The sequence below is a fragment of the Anabrus simplex genome, chromosome 11 (genome assembly GCF_040414725.1).
Source record: "Anabrus simplex isolate iqAnaSimp1 chromosome 11, ASM4041472v1, whole genome shotgun sequence".
NCBI classification, from domain to species: Eukaryota; Metazoa; Arthropoda; class Insecta; order Orthoptera; family Tettigoniidae; genus Anabrus; species Anabrus simplex.
In genome coordinates this window covers 16,297,056-16,318,168 of record NC_090275.1, presented here as the reverse complement: position 1 = coordinate 16,318,168, position 21,113 = coordinate 16,297,056, and the positions used below count along the sequence as shown (strand labels likewise).

Here is a 21,113-nt window from a genome sequence, read left to right as displayed (position 1 = left end):
ACTATCCGAAAAGAGTTCGAACTCCGGAACAACATTGCTCGAGTGAAGGAAAGCCTGAAAAGAAGTCCGACGATATATCAACGCCACTTACCTGTGCAAGTGAGAATTAAGAGACCGTTGTGTCGAGGACCTACATTTGTATCCTTACAAATTTACTGTTGTGCTCTGACTCAGCGAGGGGTCCCACCTCCACCGCCTCAAGGGCAGTGTCCTGGAACGTGAGACGTTTGGTTGGGGATACAACTGAGGGGAGGACAAGTACCTCCCAAGGTGGTCTAACCTGTTATGCTTGTGGTAATTGGAAGATTGGAAGGGATAGACAAGGAGCCGGGAAAGGAAGTGGCCGTGGCTGTAAGTTACCTACCATTTGACTGGAGAAGTGGGAAACTACGGAACAAAACTTAGAGGATGGCTTCAGTTGACCTCCCGAGGCTGAGTAGATCCCGTTCGAGTCCTCTTACCCCTTTTCAAATTTCGTGGCAGAGTCGGAAATGGAATCTGGGCGTCCGGGGGTGGCAGCTAAGCACACTAACCACTACACCAAAGAGGCGGGCTTGTTTCTTGTTATCATGGGAAATTAATGAGTCTTCCTCTCCAGTTGTATCCCCGCGAGCCGAAGCCTCACGCTCGAGGACACTGCCCTCGAGGGGGTAGAGGTGGAATCCCTCGCTGAGTCAGAGATAAAAATTAATCGTGGAGGGAAAACAGATTAAGGAAGAAAGGAAGAAAAAAATCAGTTTTTCTTAAAACTCCAATTGAAAGTACTTTTTGCACGGTGGTGGTAGTTTTCCTGTTTTCTTACGTTCCCTGGGGCATGTTTTTGTTCTTAACTTAAAATTTATTTTCCTCTTATAAATATCAATATTTTCGATTATGTTTTTCGATAGAACACGCATTTGTACACAGCTAATAACCACAGCGTCCCAAACTTCTAAAATGAAACGAGAAAGTGAAGAAAGATACATAATCATTATTGCTTACGACTTACATATCTTTATTGGCAAATCCTGGTACAAATTCCGATAATTATTTTAAACTAATAACGTATATGTTTGTGTTATACAGTATAATAGCGTACAGTAAAGAAATTCACCCGACAGATTATTAAATTGTTTCTCACTCGATTTGAGTCTAAAAAAACCGTGTATGCATTTAGAAAAGTCTCAGTACGGTTTATAGTAGTATTAGGATGTATTTACAAATCAACTGAATTTTCTGTTATCCGAGCAGCTTTTGTTGCACTTCGGGTTGTGGGGAGTTAGACAACACATTTGATTCATGTAGAATACATTGAATGCATTTGTTCAGAGATGTTTGACAGAAATATTTGCAGTTAGATGGGAGAGTACTTGGGTGGCCCCTCTTCTCCGTACATCTTGAAATGGAAGCTGTGGACGACGATGATAAAATAGAAGGCGGCAACTGAAACAGAGAGAAGACAAAGATATCTACATAATCGCCTTTTTTTTACAATTTAATTTACGTCGCACTGACACAGATAGGTCTTACGACCACGATGGGACAGGAAAGGGCTGTGAGTAGGCAGGAAGCGACCGTGGCCTCAATTCAGGTACATCCCCAGCATTTGCATGGTGTGAAAATTGGAAACCACGGAAAACCCTCTTCAGGGATGCCGCCAGTGGGGTTTAAAACCCACTATCTCCAGAATGCAAGCTGTATGAAAATACTGATGGTAGTGAAAGTTATGTTTCACGCGGGTTTTTTTTCTGCACGGGGAGGCAAAACTTCACTATGAGTTGCAACGCAGACATCTAGGCGTTCTTCGTTTGTTCGGCACAAGGCATAATGCTTTGGGCAAGCAAAGGAGGTCTGGAGGCAGATAATAGCAGCGAAGCCCCCAATACGAGTGTAACATCCCTTAGGGTGACAGCAGTTCATTCTACGTTCCACAGTGACGAAAATTTGAATTAATGAAGTATGCTGGATACTATTTTCTTCACTGCTTTGAGCATGTCCTGGCTAGTGACAAATATGATTGGTGTAACACGTCAGAGGTGCTTAACAAAGGCTTTGTTTCCTGTCAGCCATTGACTCACGTTGTACGAACATCAAGATGGATGACAGCAGCGCATTCTACGTTCCACAGTGGCGAAACGCTGCATTAATCGAGTACCCCGCAGTTCTAATACAAACTATTGTATTCTGTTTTCCACATTGTTTTCTTTACAGGTTTTATTTACAGTACTTCTGTTTTTATTCTACGTGGGTTGGTAACGGAGTCTGTGAGTATTGATTCCTGGTGATGGTGTCATTTCCCATTATTATTATTATTATTATTATTATTATTATTATTATTATTATTATTATTATTATCTAGAAGGGTAAATGACAAAAAATATTGAAAATCAAAGTTTCTTTTCTTTCTGCCACTGCAGATAGCCATAAGACAAAGAATACTATATATGCTATAAAAAGAAGTTATAACTGAATATAATTGTTAAACTGTTTGATAAATTCAGTTTTTCTGCAAGCACGCCTAATTTTTCTTCATAGACAATATAAATGATTTTGCAGAATTTGTATTCAACATGTTAGTGCGAGAACGACCACTTAGAAACCGAAAATAACTTTCAGAAATTTAGAAATATTTCGGGAGTAGTTCTACGGCTTCCGATCATTAAGCCAAAGACTTCCTGCAGTGCGTAGCCTATTTCTTTTTGAAACGTTGTGCTGTCTGTTTGATATCTGATACATTTTAACATTTTATTAATAGAGATATTTAAGATTTTTGTAGCCAAGTTCGTCAACGGTCAGCATCGCTGATATGAAAATACAGCTCAGTCTGTATGACAGGAAGATGATAAAGATGACTGTCCAAATGAGAGGGAAATCTGGAAGGAACAATTGGTCGAGGAATGAGGACAAACAGGGTCATAAAGAAAGCGTAGAGGTGTTAAAATTCTGCTGTAGGCTTCAAATTCCCTACAATATTGCCGGCCCGGAACAAAACATCTGACAGTCCGGAATTTAGGTCAGTAATAGGTTAGAATGTAACAAGTATAGTCTACCCTGCACAATGGTTATGTTATGGCCTTTGCATAAACATAAGGGGTACGGCACTTCAGAACCGTACTCCCGCTACATAAGTGAAAAACGGACTAGACTTTCACTAACCAAGGTAGTTTGCATTCTAACCTATTACTGGCGAAACATTCGGGGTCTCGTCTCCGGTAGACGGCATTGCTGCTGCTAATACACAATAGCCAGGCAGTTATTTTCATACTAAAATTTTGTTTCTTTCCTTGTGTATGTACAGAAGGAATGTTCAGCTAGTTTTTATGAATTGGCATTGTAGGAAGTGAGTGCGAGCAAAGGGTAGGCAACTGAAATTGGAGGATGAATTGTTAAAGTATGTAAATGTTAGTTTCGTCTCGTCTTACGTGCAACAGTCACTGTAGAGAGCAGAACGGTGAGGCCCTCGGTCACCCCGACGAACTTGAAGGCCATCAGTGTTGCCACCATGTAAGTGATGATGCCTTCTCCCAGGGCTACCATCGTGTACACGATCCATGGCTTCACGTAGCGAGGTTTATCCTGGAACACAACACCAAGAGTCTAGAAACATACAGCACCATACTTTCTGAAATGGTGGTACAGTATGTGTACCACCACGAGCCACACATTGTTCATAACAAACAATGACGTTATCTTCTCGCGGAAAATTTAAAGTTGGGTCAAATGACTTGAAAGCGGATAACTTCATTTGTGGGTATCTAGGTCGTGAGAGGAGAAGGAAGGGTACAGGAATTGGGTTCCACGAGAAATTAGGGGATCTCCAAAGTGTCGTTGTGGAAGGGAAGTGACTACCTCATGATGTCGACTGTAGCTTCACCTTATTGCATCCGTCTCACATGACCCACTTAATGAATAAGATATGCGAAGTCCGCCCAGACTTTACTCCCATGTAGCAAACAGACCGGTGTCCGCGTCGACAGGGTGTCTCATACAAACTAAGACCGAACGCACAGTGTTTGTACTTTGCGCTGCGGCAGCTGGCTCAGCCGAACCTATGTCGCGCGCGGCTTGCGTGTATACAATCTATATATATAAAAGCAAGTCGGGCTGGAGCGATGTATATATAAATATTTAAAAATGAAAAAAGACGTGAATTAATGAGGCACTTCCAGAAATCTCAGAAATTTGAAACTTGGTACGAGGGAAACTGATGACCCCAGGATCCCTAGAAAAATCGGAAATTCTCAAAATTCCCTGAAGGGGGCACGCTTGGGGGGGGGGCTCAAATTTTGGGCTCAGCATAAGAACACAGTCGTATAGTATATCCAAAACGATAACCTATAGGTTTCGTGGGCTTAAAAATTTTCGGGAATTTCCTCATTTTTATCCCCCATCCCCCCAAATCAAGATGGCGGCACAACCTGCGAGACGAGGTAGACAATTGAAATTTGGTGAAATTATAGCTTTTGGTCCCTAACCGACGGGAAAATTCCAAGATGTTCAAATTTTTCACCTTTTACCCCCAAAGATATCGAAATATTGAGGCAATTTTAATGACTGTGCAGACATTCCTTTTGAGCTATTTTTTGGCTAAACGGTAAGTCGTATCACAAAACGGATGGCACAATGTCGCTTCAATTCGGAGTGATCTACAACTTTGGTCCTGTGACATTTTGTCGTATCTCTCTCCCTTATACGTTAAATTTGGCCGTATTTCTGGATTGTTCGTAAATTTGGTGATTTTTACAAGTATATTTTATTGTTTGACACACTTATAAGAATGATAGGATCATCATGTTGTGTGCGCACATTGGCACGATTAAGGGACATATATGTACCAAATTTCATGATTCTAGCTTATACATAAGTAGGCAAAATGTAATGTAAAATGTTAAAAATGTACCCAAATTTCACCCTATTCAAAATTTTAACTCAATTTACCCCCTTAATATGGGAGATACGAGGAAATGGTTTAGAAACAAACATGTAGAGCGAATAATGACGCGTCTGATGGCGCAAACCATTTCTTAATATCATAAACCGTTTAGGAGATATGAATCTCGAAGTGGAAGTCTGCACTTTTCAACGTGCTCATGCTTATCCGTCATCTATCTATATAAATAAAATTGTTCGTGTCCGTTTGTTTGTCTGTCTGTTTGTCTGTTCCACCATCACGTCGAAACGGCTGGATAGATCTCAACCAAACTTCATATTTAGAGTATAGTCATCCCGGGGAAGGTTTCGATATGCATATCATTTTAAAATCTTTGAATGCACGGGGGATTTATAGGAAAACCAGAATGGTTTTTCCACCATCACGTCGAAACGGCTGGATAGATCTCAACCAAACTTCATATTTAGAGTATACTCCTCCCGTGGAAGGTTTCGATATGCATATCATTTTAAAATCTTTGAATACACGGGGGTTTATAGGAAAACCAGTATGGTTTTTCCACCATCACGTCGAAACGGCGGGATAGATGTCAACCAAATTTCATATTTAGAGTATACTCATCCCGGGGAAGGTTTCGATATGCATATCATTTTAAAATCTTTGAATAGACGGGGGTTTATAGGAAAACCAGAATGGTTTTTCCACCATCACGTCGAAACGGCTCGATAGATCTCAACTAAACTTCATATTTAGAGTATACTCATCCCGGGGAAGGTTTCAATATGCATATCATTTTAAAATCTTTGAATAGACGGGGGGTTTATAGGAAACCCACAATGGTTTTCCTCCATTTTCTCTTATACTATTGATTTTCTGTAAACTTCGTTTACCGTACGTGAAACGTCTCTTCATTATAAACAACTTTCGTTATGTTCATAATTTACCTTACTCTTTACATGACGGAGAAATTTACAATTTTCTGCTGGTACCATGCTCTGCATTGAGTGACCGACAGACCGACAACGAACCTACAGGTTACCATGGCAACGTCTCTGACTGCATGCCAGCAGGGAAGTAACGTATTGCCATTTTTCTCATCATGCTTTTAAATTCGTGGTTGTTCCTTGGGTAGAAGGCAAGAGAGACGTCAATCGGCCTATCTTCGGGATATTGGCGGAATATCGTTGGATGTTATAACCGCCTTCGAATAGATTAAGTAATAACACCATTAGTCATCTTCTTATTATTTGTTTACCTAGGAATCAATGGACCTAAATTTCTCCTCTGTTACCGCTTTATTATATCCATAACTCACACTAACATAATTTATTGAGGGGCATTTGATTTTCCAATACATTAACTTGGTATTTACATATTTGTCGTTATCCGGCTGTCCTCAGTTATAATCCATTTTCTATTACTTTCAACTTTCTTAACTGTATTATTTTCTTCCTTAATTACGCCGTATGTACGCGAGTGCTTCAAACTACTGGATGTATTTCCACAAATACTCATATTTAGAATACACCTGTCCTTGATAAGTTTTAGGGCAAATATTGTTTCTAAATCCCTGAACTGACTGGGGGTTTATACGAAACCGAAACAGTGATTTTGCACTTCCACAAAATATACACAACCAACGTTAATTTAAATCTACCTGCCTTGGTAGAAATTAATTTCTAAACCTTTTTTCTCATGTGCATCATTTCGATACGAGGATTAATAAGGGAGATATCATTAACGGACCGTTTTTTTGTACAAGTCCCATCGGACTTAACTCACGAGCGGGTGCGTGTAAAGCGTATTCCTTACAACTTGAAAACTACTGAAGACATTCGAACCAAAATTCATATTTAGCATCCACCTGTCCAAAGGTAGGTTTTAAACGTAAATAACATTTCATGTTCCGGAATGGACTGGCGGTTTATAGGGAAAACAAATGGTGATTTTACTCTTCCACAATATATACAGAACAAGACCAACCTGACTGGAAATCGACCAAACGTGATGGAATTCCACCTCTAAACCTTTTTTTTTTCATGTGCATTGTTTCGTCAGGAGGATTAATAAGGGAGATAGCATGAATGGTCCGTTTTGCAGGTTAAGTCCAGCGGACATAGCCAAAAAGGTGTTTTACATGGAGCAGATTCCTTATCTATATAAATCAAATCGTAACGACTGTGTGCCTCTACACTGACTATTTTGGCGAAATTTTCGTACAGCTTTCCGTTTAAGGGGTAATAATGACCATCTGCATAATTTTTGGTTTAGTTTCCTGAAAGTCCTAATTTTTACCCGCCTCGCCCAAAATCCAGATTGCGGCATAATCTGCCAGAAGAAAAAGAAGATAATTGAAATTTGACAAAATTATACGTTTTAGCCTGTAACGAACGGAAAATATCCAAGATCATTAAATTTTTCACTTTTTATCCCCGAAGAATATCGAAATATGCAGGCAATTTTAATGATGGTGCAGACCTTCGGAAATTCCTATCACATAACAGATTGCACAATCTCCGTTCAATTTGGAATGATCTACAACCTTGGTCTTATGACATTTGCCGTATCTGTATCCCTTTTACGTTTGATTTTTCTCTATTAATGGATGTTAAGTCAATTTGGAATTTTCACATGCATAATTCATACCTTCGATTACTTATATGAAATACAGAATCATCAAACTCTTCACGAAAATTGGCCCACCCATTAGCCATATATGAGCCAAATGCTATGTATGTATCCGAAAAGTAATGTAATGTGAGATAATCTTACAAGAACGTTACCCTGTTCCACGTTTCTAACTCAATCTGACCCAAGAATAGATGACATATCATAGGACCAGCCATTTAGGCCACTAAATCCGGCGTGTCTTATGGTATAATCCTTTGTCGATATGACGTACGTTTAGTAGCAGTTAATCTGTAAATGAAGGTCTTCAATATTCAATATTGTAAACACGCATATACTTTCGTATGTCGATCTATATATATTCACTGATGTCGATTTGTAGCGATCGAGAAAGGGTGGGTCTGCTATTGTAATCATTACTCCCCACACCGACTTTGACTGGCAGTATGAAAGGGTTCCTTCTCCAACTTCTGTGTAACTGTCATTAGTAAGGAAGGTCTACAATTGTAATGAATAGTTCACTTCTCGATTTGACTTGCAGAAGGCAAGTGAGCATGCAGTTTTGTTAAAAACTCCCCTACCCGATTGTGTTTGGCAGTAGGCAAGGGTGTCCGCCATTATAAAGAAATGTCCTCATCTAAAATGTGACTGGCATTAGGCATAGTGGCCTGCTATTTTCATGGAAACTCACCAACTTGGTGTGACTGGCAGTAAGCTGGCTGGAAGTAGGAAAATGGGCCTGGCATTATAATGATAACTGCACAACTCAATTTCGAGTGATAGTAGGGTAATTGCCTGCCATTATAATAAAAACTGTAATCTGTGTGGAAGTAGGAAAGGGGGGCTGCCATTTTAACGAAAACTCCCCAAATCGATTCTCTCCGCATAGTAGGCAATGGGGCCTGCAATTATAATGTAAACTTCCCAACTCGATTGTGAATGGCAGTAGGCAAGTGAGCCTGCCGTTATATCACAAATCCATAACAAACACTTTACATTGGAAACAACGTACGGGGACCTCCCCATGCTCTTTCTCGGATAACGCTAAGAGACATGCAATTTTAAAACAATCTTATTTACTGCATGCACACTATTTACTTCGATATTCGAATACAATGTAGAATACCGTAGCGAAGCACGGGTACATTCGCTAGTCTTATATGAAATCTCACCGCATAAAAGATGTTGGAAGTGTCATGCTTTCCGGGTTATACAGGCATTGTATCCGGCTGTCACGAGTGAGTTCTGCCACTGTAATGTTTCTGATTTCATTAGTAATAGTTTCTTTCAGTTTATCCCACAAGTAAAAAATCATACACTGTTAGATCTGTAGAACGAGTGGGAAATAGACCAGCACTGATCACTTTACCTGCAAACACTTCAGATATTTTGCTGTATGGACGGAGGCTGAATCTTGTTGAAACCACCCACACAATTTTTCTTCTTCCGTTAACTTTTGCAAGAACGGCATCAAAATATCATCTTGGTACCTCTCTGCATTTACTGTCGTCTCGAAATAAATAGGCCCAATTATTCGTCTTTCACTAACAGCACACCAAACACCAATTTTCCTATCATAATGAGGGAGTTCATAAACACATTTCGGATTTTCCGCACACCAATAGCAAGAGTTATTACTGTTCCCACGACCATTAAGATGAAACCAGAACTTTTACATACAAAAATATGGTGTCGCAATGAAAATTGTGTCAAAATGTTAACAGCTGAGCTTCAGACTGGCGACTGATGCTTGCAAGGTCTGAACTATGCGTGCGCCTCCTGTAGTGGAGCTTAGGTATCAGAGAGTATAAACGCCGCTTCGACGGCCTTACTTTATATGAGAGACCCTGTATAATCTGGCTTCGGTGGTGGGGTCTTGTGAGGCGAATGGAGGGTAAGAGAAGTAGAGGGAATCCAAGGCGGCTATCGTTAGACTCTGTTTTAATTATGTACACAATTAGACGTGGAACTGAAAGTAGTACAAAACTTGTTGAAAATATGGGATTGTGGAGACGCTTGCCTAATTCACATAGACTTGCAGACTGAACAGAAAAGACATAACAGTTTATAATGTTAAGATGTTTTTAATACGGCACTTACCATGTTGGCTCCGTAGACGAGGAGACAGCTGACTATGAACTGTCCAAAGTATAGTAAGATCGTCAGGATGCCAATCCTGTACCATACTGAAAGAGAAGACCACAGTTAAAATAGAGAAAGTTATCATACTCATGAAATAAATACTGTGATCGTAGAAAACGTAAAAAACACATGTTCGTTGCCAGGGAGATGAACCTCCGAATAAAGGTAAATTCAAACATTACATTAAACACATCACAAGTCTCAGGTCGTGTCCGCTGACGGGGAATCCAATTCCGATAGTATACGTTTCGCCGCCACCACCACCACCACAATAATAATAATAATTAATAATAATAATAATAATAATAATAATAATAATAAAAATTAATTCGGTGCAGCTGTGTATACCATTCTAACCACATACCAACCGCCCTAAAATCCATGACGCAACAGCCTGAAAGAGCCTTGGCCTACCAAGCGACCGCTGCTTGGCCTGAAGGTCTGCAGATTAGGAGATACCGGACGAGTTGGCCGTGCGGATAGGGCCGCGCATCTGTGAGCTTGCATCCGGGAGATAGTGGGTTCGAGCCCCACTGTTGGCAGCCCTGAACAGGGTTTTCCGTGCTTTCCCATTTTCACACCAAGCAAGTCTGGGGCAGTACCTTAATTAAGGCCACGGCCACTTCCTTTCTACTACTCAGCCTTTTCTAACCCATCGTCACCATAAGACCTATCTTGTCAGTGCGACGTAAAGCAACTTGTAAAAAAAAAAGTTGAAAAATAGGTGTCGCACCGTGCCGCCTCTAATGAACAAAAATAGAAAAATTGAGTGTGTCGAAAATTATTCAAAACCTAATACAGTTGTCCAGACATAGTCCACAAACTGTAAAATGATGCCCACACCGAGATGTTTTGGCGCGGATGCGGTGACAGCAATTGTCAAAGGTCGTTTACTGTGTTGGTTGGCGCAACAGGAAAGAAGTTATGTGCCTTGTTTTCGGGCGCATGTTGCAAGGGAAGTTGCAATGTATACGGCGATTCTCCGCTTTTAATTTGTGAACTAGAGTGAGTATTCGATACTGGACCAGTTTCTTGTTAACCGGACCGCCTTGAATGGAATCTCAGATTACAACGTACTGCACATATGAAACAGACTTTACTAAGGGTTTTCCCTCAACAGCTGAGATTCAGACTGGCGACTGATGCTTGTCAGATCGAACACATGCAGGCTGCTTGCAAGGTCAACAACTATGCGCGCGGATCCCGTTCTGTAGCTACGTAGGCCCTACTGTATCGGAGAATAAAAACTCCGCTTTGACGGTCTTACAAGGGGAAGTCACGTTGTTCGCATCACCGATTTTCTTCACACTTTGTAGGTTGGCAGTGCTACATCACAAAAACACACTGGCAAAGTGGTAGCGCGCAAATCTCAACATTTTTTCGAAAACGTATTTGAAAATGTCGAGAAAAATTATGAGAGTTTTACCATACCAGGTACCATCAAGCGAATGAGAGACTGTGGTGCGATGGCCGAGTGTTTAAAGGTTCTCCCCTTCTGTTATGAAGGTGGCGAGTTCGAGTCACGCACGTACCAACTCGCTTTCTTTTCTGACTTTTCCTGATCCCCGTTTTCCTCGTGTTGCGAATGAGAGCAGCTGTTGTGTGCGATTGAACCGGACGTGCTCATTATAAGTTCGATCGGCATGGAGATCTCGCATGTTGAATTATGTTCGAGCGAAATTGTTTTTTAATATTAAGTTACGCAAAGTGCAAACGAGCTCCCGGGAGAGCAAGCAACAAATAAACAGTTGGAAGGGGCCATGGCTTACGTTGAGCACCTTCTTTATATAAATCGCATACTGGATCCCGGCGACTCTGTAGAGATTACAGAAGAGGCGGAATTATTGGAAAAGAAAATTTTCAATATCTATTTCGACAATAATAGAAGAAAATAAATTTGTAACAGATGAAGAAGATCAGGAAATAAAAGCGAGTTGACACGAGTGTGACTCGAACTCGCCACCTTCATAATTGAATCCGGGAACCTTAACCACAGTCTCTTGATTGATGGTAATTCGCATGCTAAACCTCTTGTAACGTTTTTGACATTTTCGAAATCGCTTTATTCGAAAAGCAAATTGAGAGTTGTGCGCTACTACTTTGCCAGTACTACCAACCTACAAAGTTTGAACAAAATCGGTGATATGGACATTGTGACCTCCCCTTGTTAGTTTATATGAGGGACCCTGTATTGATACGACTGTTTACTGTGACACGTGTGTTTAATTTTGTCTGAATTTCTAATCATATACTCCTGCAATGAATTGTCTGTCACATTATTTGTGAATAAAAACACCTTATCCTTGAGGAAGTTTTTTTTTTTCCGAAAGGGAAATTTGACAACTTTTTCTTGTGATATCCCTACTGGATCATCGTGTACAAGTAATTTATAATTCTACACTGAGGTGGAGTTTTATGAAAAGAATAAACATTTCGTAAAATGGTAGATTTTTTAATGATGACATATAATGTGTTTGTGAGTACTCACCTAACCTGTAATCGTTCATAAGATCCGTCGTGTTATTTGGCATGGTGTTGTTAACCGGGAAGTCTGCACCAGTGGGCGGTGCGATTGTACATAGTACTCCGCTAATGACGAGCCCCACGGATATGACCTGGAACAAAACACACATCTTATTCCTTTTAATAATAGAATATATTTTAAATTATGAGGGTTGGGGTTTTAATGTTGGCAATTGTTTTCACAGAAGTGAATGATTTTCTTCTTCCCCTTCTTGTCTTTCCGTTCATACGCGGTCGACGTTTCTGACAAGTCTTTCCTATTTTCCTCGGGTCCACATGGCATTTTCTGTTAACTGCTTCTCCCTGAGATCTTCCCACACGCAATCCATCCATCTTCTTCTGGTCTACCTCTCTCCCGCCTACCGTCCACCTCCATGTCAAACATTCTTCTTCCTACATAGTTCGCATTCCTACACTTAATGTGGCCATACCAGAGCAATCGTCTTTCTTGGACCTTTTTAGATATTTCAGTCACTTTAACGCTGTCTCGTGTAGAGGTGGCCTTGACGTGGTCTTTCCTCGTAACCCCACACATCCATCTAAATATCTTCATTTCAGATACTTCCAACCGCTTACATTGTGAATGCACTCTTAGCCACGTTTCTGCACATGTATAGGCTTTCTTTGGATGTTTAGTCTCCTTTCCCAGTTAGACCAGGCAATCTGAATTCGGCGGGTAATTTCTAGATCTAGATTCCCATCAGCAGACATAGTGGATGCTAAGTACTTGAAACTGTTCCTTGAGAAGTTCTGTATACGGAATTGATTACTTGTTTCAATAAGGTTGCCAGTATTTTAAGAGTGCTGTGCGGGGCAAGTCCAAATCCCCTCCCCTCAATCAAATATGTTTGGAAAAATTCTTAATCGACAAGTCAAAAATAGAAATTACAAGTACGCTAACACTTTACTAAAACCGCATGCGAAGTTTTCTATTTGAGTTAAGAGGTCGATACGAGTATGTGTAACGCAAACCAACAGTACTTTCTTCATACTGTGTTGGATTTGTTTTATATAACTAATACAGCAGAGTCCTGCAAACTCGATTTAATGAGGACGGAGAAGGTGTCCAGTTTCCGCAGTATCGATTTTTACGGAATAAAGGATGAGTTATTCACAACGCATACGTTTAAGGGGTCTGGTACAGCTTAGGACTTCCAAAAAAATCAGTTTTCAAAATATTTTTTATTTTATTCTCCTATCCTTTAGGAACATTTTGGTGAAAAGAAATGTCATTATCCTTTGTCGTTTTTTGAGTTACGATTTAAACGGTGAAGTCCTGCACCCACTGTTGTTCATCCTGGCATGATGGAGTGCCCCCGCGTGGTCTTTCCATACACATAACAATACCTTACCACCTGCAGTAATGGAGGCAATCAAGCCTGTATTTAAAAGGTTAGTTGCAACTGAAGTGCTGTCAAGATGTGTGGGATCAAACACATAAAATGAAAATGAGTCTTTGAACACAAAAATATGGAAATTTTGTCCTAAAACTGGCTTTTGTGGGAAGAAGATAGTAAAATTTGCTGCAAATGATGCAATTATCACATTCAATGCTGGCATGAAGAGTAGGCTGCTTGTTCTGAAAGCGTTAGGGGTAGAACCTGGAACATTTTGTGAACTTGCTGTATGTGATGAAGATGAAACAAGAGTAACGACGGCAGAGAAAAGGAAAGCAAGAAGAGGCTCAGATTGGAAGAAATTGCACAGAAATCAGAGGTAGAAGGCACAACGACATAACTTTTGCTACAGGGGCATTTTAACTTCCAATGCCATGTAATATTTATGCACAAATGTTTATCGCTCATTTTCTCAGAGTTGTATTTTTGACATCCGTTTTAATGATAATTCAACAACTAACTGACATACAGTAATGAAAGTTTTTGCGTGTACTCCTGCTTACTATATCTACAAAACTATGTAAATTCATGTCTCTCTCTAAGATACTGTAGTTTCTTTTAAAAAAATGAAATGTAGCAAAAATATTGTAAAATTTTGACAGTTTCTTCTCAATACAAAAGTAAAAATATTATTTGCTACGATATGTTGCTGAAAGTACCTTCATTTCTAGAGGGATATGTTTGCAATAAAATAAAATTAACAGAACCTAAAAATGTTAAATTACACAAGTTATGATGGACAACCACCATTTTGAATTTTGAAAAAATTCGCAAATTATTGTTTAACATTATGGTAATGCTGTTTTTTCACAAAAAATAACGCCAGTGTTTCATGTGCACAAAATGTCACTGCTGTAACTGTTGTGGTTTTGAAGGGGAAGAAATGATAATTGTTAAAATGTTACCATGGTAACCTGTACCAGACCCCTTAACTGCATGCTACTCTAATGAACATTCTAGCACGATACAGATACAGAAAAGTACAACTTGCCCTAAAATAATTGTTACAAATAAAAAAGAAAGACAGAACAATACAACATACACTAAAATATTTTTTTTAAGAAAAGAAACTTACAAACCGGAAGAAATAACAAGTTATTTGTTGGAAAATATGTCTTAATGCTTGAGTGTCTCTTGCATTCATTTAGTCCTTGTGCAGCTTCGTCACGTAGGCGACGAGGAAAGAAACCGTCCTTAGCCAGATTCACCTTGCTCTTCCACGTAACGGAGAATTCCTTGAAGTGTTCTGTAATCCTCCGCTGTGAGTTATCGTTTTCTGTCGTCTTCATCTCTTCGTCTCTGGTTCGTGTTCATTTTGATCTTCGTTCTCTTTCACTAGTACAACTATTTCACTATCTTAAAGTTCACAGTTTTCATCCTGCTCCAACCATTCCTCAATATCACGTCCAGTAACATCTCCACAGCCTGAATATTTCTTTAATAAGTCCACTATTACACAATTCCCTTTCTCTTCCCTGCTTCGTTGAAACTCGCTTCAAGAAAGGTCTGCAAATTTCTCTAGGAGTGAAAGAGGCTTTTATGCTTGATTTCATTCCAAGATTCAGACATCCACTCTACTACGTCCAAGTTTAGTTCCTCCACGGCCAAGATAAGAGAAGAAGGAAGAGATACATACGTAATCTCTTCTTCAGTGTTTCCAAAATGCCCTGATCCATTGGTTTATACATCGAAGTCAGTTAAGGAGGGAGAAATATGGATCTTACATCTCCACCAGTGAAAATAATTTAGCGATTAAAAATTAAGGAAAAGATATCCCTAGTCAAGTTGTTGAGTTAACGGGATGTTACTGTAATAAGACGAATAGGCTACATTATACTTGGTTCATGGTCTGCTTCCATCGAAACAGTCGACGCCAACCATGAAAGAATCTATATCATTCACAATAAGATGAATTGACACCGAGGGAGTTGGATGAACTGTTTTCTTACGTAGCTGTGAGCTTGAATGTGGGAGGAGTTGGGTTCGAAACACTCCGTCGGCAGCCCCGAAAGATGGCTTCAGTTGTTTCCCATTTTAACACCAGCCAAATACTGGGGGCTGTACCGGTAGGCTATTTGCTATTTTCATGTCAAGAAACATGTGAATCTTATTTAATTTCTTTGTAAAAATGTGCTCATGCAATAATTTTTTTTTCAAGTTGCTTTACGTCGCACCGACACAGATAGGTCTTATGGCGACGATGGGACAGGAAACGGCTAGGAGTGGGAAGGAAGCGGCCCTAATTAAGGTACAGTCCCAGCATTTGCCTGGTGTGAAAATGGGAAACCACGGAAAACCATCTTCAGGACTGCCGACAGTGAGGTTCGAACCTAGCATCTCCCGAATACCGGATACTGGCCGCACTTAAGCGACTGCAGCTATCGAGCTCGGTGCAATAAAGTAAGACTGTTTGTGTGTGTGTGTGTGTGTGTGTGTGTGTGTGTGTGTGTGTATATATTGGATATTCAGCCCGAAGGCTGGTAGGATCCTCAACAGGTACACCATTAGCTGTCATAGAATGCCTGGGTGTCACTGAAGAGGAGTACTAGGGAAATGCGGAGAAAGGTAGTTTCCTGTTGCTTTCCTCAAAGTAAGAATAAATAACCAAAACATTAATCAACGTCTCCGCCTCTGTTTTGTAGTGGTTAGTGTGATTATGTGCCACCTGGGTTCGACTCCCGGCTCTGCAAAGAAATTAGAAAAATGGTACCAGGTATCCACTCAGCATCCAGAGGTCAACTGAGTAGAGAGGTATTAGATTCCCACCTCAGCCATCTTCGAAGTGGTTTACCGTGATTTTCCACTTCTCCAGGAAAATGCCGGGATGGTGCGTAACTTAAGGCCACGGCCGCTTCCTTTCCAATCTTCCCAGCCCTCACGACAATCAGAAGATACCGTGGACATTTCTACCGCCGACACCCACAAGAGTTAATATGGAGTCAACAGTAATTGAACTACGGCACACTGAGGTTAACTAATGTCATATGTCCTCCTTGCGCTAAAGACAACACACACACACACACACACAGCCCTCGACCCAAATTAACTATTGAAGGTTAAAATCCCCGACCTTGCCAGGAATCGAACCCGGAAACCCTTAGATCAAAGGCCAGCAGGCTAACCATGGAGCCGGACATCCAGTGAGGTGACTTACCGCACTGAGCAGCCCCACTATGGTGGCACCGCACTGGAGTGAGCAGAAGCAGCAGAAGTTGTTCACACGAAACATTGTGGGCACAGCACGTCTCCTGAAACAAGAGAACCAACAGATTTTGACAAACAACGTTCTAAATGACATGCGTTTCATTTCGAATGTTGTTAGATATTTACTATGGCAGAGGTGGAAGTTTCGTGTTAGCATTGATACGGCCACGAAGACACTTGTACCGGGAATCATTGCGACAGTAAGATTGGTGTATGTAGCAGCGATAAAAGAACGGAGCTGGCAGAGGGCTAAGGTGCAAGATGGCCGCTATACATTGCTCTTATGGGAATAACCGATACTGGGCGAGGGAGCTTACACGGGGGCTAACGTGGGAGATGGCCGCTATACATTGCTCTTATGGGAATAACAGATACTGGGTGAGGGAGCTGACACGGGGGCTAACGTGGAACATGGCCGCTATACATTGCTCTTATGGGAATAACAGATACTGGGCAAAGGAGTTGACACGGGAGCTAACGTGGAACATGGCCGCTATACATTGCTCTTATGGGAATAACAGATACTGGGAAAAAGGAGTTGACACGGGGGCTAACGTGGAAGATGTTCGCTAATGGATGGCATTTTGAACATTTCACGTAAGAAAGAGTGTCATGTGGTATGCTTGTACGTTCTGTTCCTGTGTGTTTCTTATGATTAGTGTACCATGCAGGGTTGTACCATGTGTGTTCTAACATAGAAATAAAGAGTTTCCGGACCCGTGTCAATATAATTTATTTTCTTCTACGTGTGTCGCGAAAGTTTGGTCGTACCATATTTTTACAGCCGCATGCGTAGTTTAGGGTTTATTTCATGGTCTTGCATTGAAAAAGTGCAGCTAATCTATTGCATGTCTTCCTTTAGCATATCGGTTACGTCACCAAAGTACTGAGGTAGGTTGCAACATCAAGGGCGTGACACTTCACTTGTGAGAGCAAACAGAACGAACGGGAAGACTCCCATTACTTTACTGGATGTTAGAGAGTTTGTCCATATCCCCACCCCCTTCATTACGGTTTGTGATAATTGGTCGGCAATTTGACATAAATATGTCTGAAGGCTGGGGGTGGTTCAAAAATGTGTGTGGCGGAAGTATAACCATAACAACTGTGCAGGCTGTGATGTAAAGTGTTGTTTCCTAGCAACCATGCAGGCTGTGTCTCATGGCTGACGGTCATCTGAAATTAGCAAACATTGATAGATGGCCATGACCGAGAGACATATTTATGATCATTAGTTTTTCGCAAAGGGAAATGAGGTACCGGTATACTTTTTCCTGCACTCTGTATGTGTTGCACTAGGTAGAAATAAGTTTTGAACACATCGCTTTAATGTTGTCTTCCGTTTTGATTAGTCAGTCATTTTATATTACCATATTCAGATTTCAGGGGACGATTGTCCTCAATCTATTGCTATAGCACAGCAAGTTGAAGTGAGACCCTCGAAGCTAAACTACGTTAGCGCTAATTCAGTGTGAAAGAGTGGAGGGTGAATATGAGAGAGTAGACAGTGAACGTGTTGTTGCTATAGTCTAAATACTTAGTAAACGTCCTTGTGAATGACGGGCGAGGCGTGGTCATGAAGGTAATGTGGATAGTCAGATTAGCGCGCGCTCTCTTTTCCCGGTTCGTCCCATAACCTCTTGTGTTCAGCCACTGCTTACAGCGCTTAGCACGATACGTAAACGAAGACTGGGCAGCGAGAGGAGTGGGAGGCAAGGCAGCCCATTGCCTCTCCCTACATGCGCGGCCGGTTCCCGCGCTGGACATTTCCGAAGTATTTGGACTGTATCTCTCTCTCTCTCTTCATTATCAACAACTTTGCTTTTAGCACTTGTCGTTACTTAACAAGCGAAGGTAACAGATTTCCAATAGGATAAATTGTCATATTCTAACAAAGGTGTCAGCGAAAATCTAAACTCAGTACGGTGCAACACCTGAGAGTCGCCAACACTGGCTATTTAGGCCTCCGTGTTGCAAAGCTGTGTGCTGTGACAAATCACGGACCTAGAGCACGGAAACATCTCCCATGGGAGCTGGGGAGCACTGACCTGCGGTGACTATTCGGCAGCGGTGAGCAATCTTCACTTCGATTGGCTCGAGACGGAACAGATTAAAAGCTATTGCTTTTGAATGAATAGGAACAGAAGGGCAGGAGGAAGTTATGCAAAGTTGGCATTTCCTGCGGCGTTTCAATTCCAGCTGCCGAGCTATAGACTCAGCGGTGGACGGGCGTTCTGTTTCATTCAAATAGGCCAAAATGATGATTTAAGGGTTAATAATAACTAAAGTTGAAAACTAATGTAGATCTTACCGTTCATCAAAGCAGCGTTTCCGATACAAACATTGCATCGGCGTAGACATTTCCGAAACTCGAGTTGTATCTCCGAATCAGTCGTCCGAGTGCATTCTCCAGGCCTTCCACTGTATTAATCTTGTATCAAAGTTCACCACAATTTAAAAAAAACACAGAAACGTACGTCGGGGAAACGAAGGGGGGTCAAAATCCTCGACATAGAAATTTGTGAACGGATCTGTCAGACGATTTCTTCCGTAGAAGGAATGTCTCCACTAGAAATACCCGTTGTACAATACTATACGTCACCATACTGACACGTAACACAAATAACTTTCAGTAGCTCAACTCATGAACTAGAAATGCATTACGTACGCTTACCGCTGACCATTCATCTTGACGGCGAACTCTGTCTTCGCCACTCGAGAACAAACCAAGGATATCTCCAGTCCACCTGCATGGAAGCAGCGGCTAAAGAGCCGTAACTTTCTGCTTCCTGTCCCTACAGAATTGGCGTGTCATTTATCGGGCTCAAATTGGTACGGGAAATGGAAGTTGTTATTTATACGTAGTAGATTCATTAAGTTCGTGGCATGGCTGCCTAGTGTCGCTGTGGTGCGCTACAGCGTACAGTGTGGCCAAGTCCAAACCAGCCGCCATGTTTTAGCCAATCAGCTGATAGATGAGGGAGAGTGATACTCTTATTGTTTCAATAAATAATATACTAGTTCAATGTTTTAAGAAATTATTTATTTTGCTTATAGTGTGTATGTAGGCCTGGTTCAAATCCCGGTCACTCCATGTGAGATTTGTGCTGGACAAAGCGGAGGCGGGACACGTTTTTCTCCGGGTACTCCGGTTTTCCCTGTCATCTTTCATTCCAGCAACACCTTCCATTATCATTTCATAGCATCTATCAGTCGTTCATAAATCACCTTGGGAGTGGCAACCCTAGTGTACTAATATCCTATATATGTATGGCTCATTCATTATATCCCTGACCCGATCACGACTGGAAAACAGGTTGTAGGTTTTCATTTGCATACAAGTCACAACATGTTGGTAGCTAGGCCCATAACAACATTTATATTAGAATAAATCTTCTTTCTTCTTTCTTACTTTGTTTACCCTCCAGGGTTGGCTTTTCCCTCGTACTGAGCGAGGGATCCTACCTCTACCGCCTCAAGGACAGTGTCCTGGAACGTCAGACGTTGGATAGGGGATACAACTGGGAAGGAGAACCAGTACCTCGCCCAGGCGGCCTCACCTGCTATGCTGAACAGGGGGCCTTGTAGGGGGATGGGAAGATTGGAAGGGATAGGCAAGGATGATGGAAGGAAGCGGCCGTGGCCTTAAGTGAGGTACCATCCCGGCATTTGCCTGGAGGAGAAGTGGAAAACCGCGGAAATCGACTTCGAGGATGGCTGAGGTGGGAATCGAACCCTCATCTACTCAGTTGACTTCCCAAGGCTGAGTAGACCCCGTTCCAACCCTCATACCACTTTTCGTACATGGGCTTCTGGGGGTGGCAGCTAATCACGCTAACCACTACGCCACAGAGACGGACTGTTATAATACACGTGGCATAAACTAGTACACAAGTTGAGGCACTGGCCTTCTGACCCCAATTTGGCAGGTTTGATCCTGGTTGTGTCCGGTGGTATTTGAAGGTGCTCAAATACGTCATCCTCGTGTCGGTATATTTTCTGGCACGTAAAAGTACTAATGCGGGACTAAATTTTGGCACCTCGGCGTCTCTGAAAACCGTGAAAGTATTAGTAGGACGTAAAGCAAATATTATTATTATTATTATTATTATTATTATTATTATTATTATTATTATTATTATTAAATAGTATAGTTATGCCCTTGAGTAATGTATGTGATGACTGTAAAGTTAGCCTACATTTAAATTTAAAAAATAGCCTTACCATATTCCAGGCTACATGGTTTTACACAAGGTAGTTAGAGTAAGAGGTAGGGATCACGCGCAGGTCTCCTCACCAAGCTTGGCTGTCGATGACGTCACTTGAACCCTCAGCGCCTTGTCCTCTAT

At 41.3% G+C, this 21,113-nt stretch overlaps 1 protein-coding gene across 1 annotated transcript; it reads right to left on the bottom strand.

Moving 5' to 3' along the window:
* Positions 1-1,044: 1,044 nt before the first annotated feature.
* LOC136883372 (uncharacterized) lies at positions 1,045-16,868 on the bottom strand. Its single transcript, XM_067155645.2, has 5 exons — positions 16,715-16,868; positions 12,129-12,255; positions 9,599-9,684; positions 3,402-3,555; positions 1,045-1,422 (listed from the first exon to the last, which is right to left on the bottom strand). Exons 1-5 carry the CDS (start codon positions 16,865-16,867, stop codon positions 1,334-1,336), a joined length of 609 nt encoding a protein of 202 aa, XP_067011746.2. The 5' UTR covers position 16,868; the 3' UTR covers positions 1,045-1,333.
* Positions 16,869-21,113: the final 4,245 nt, after the last annotated feature.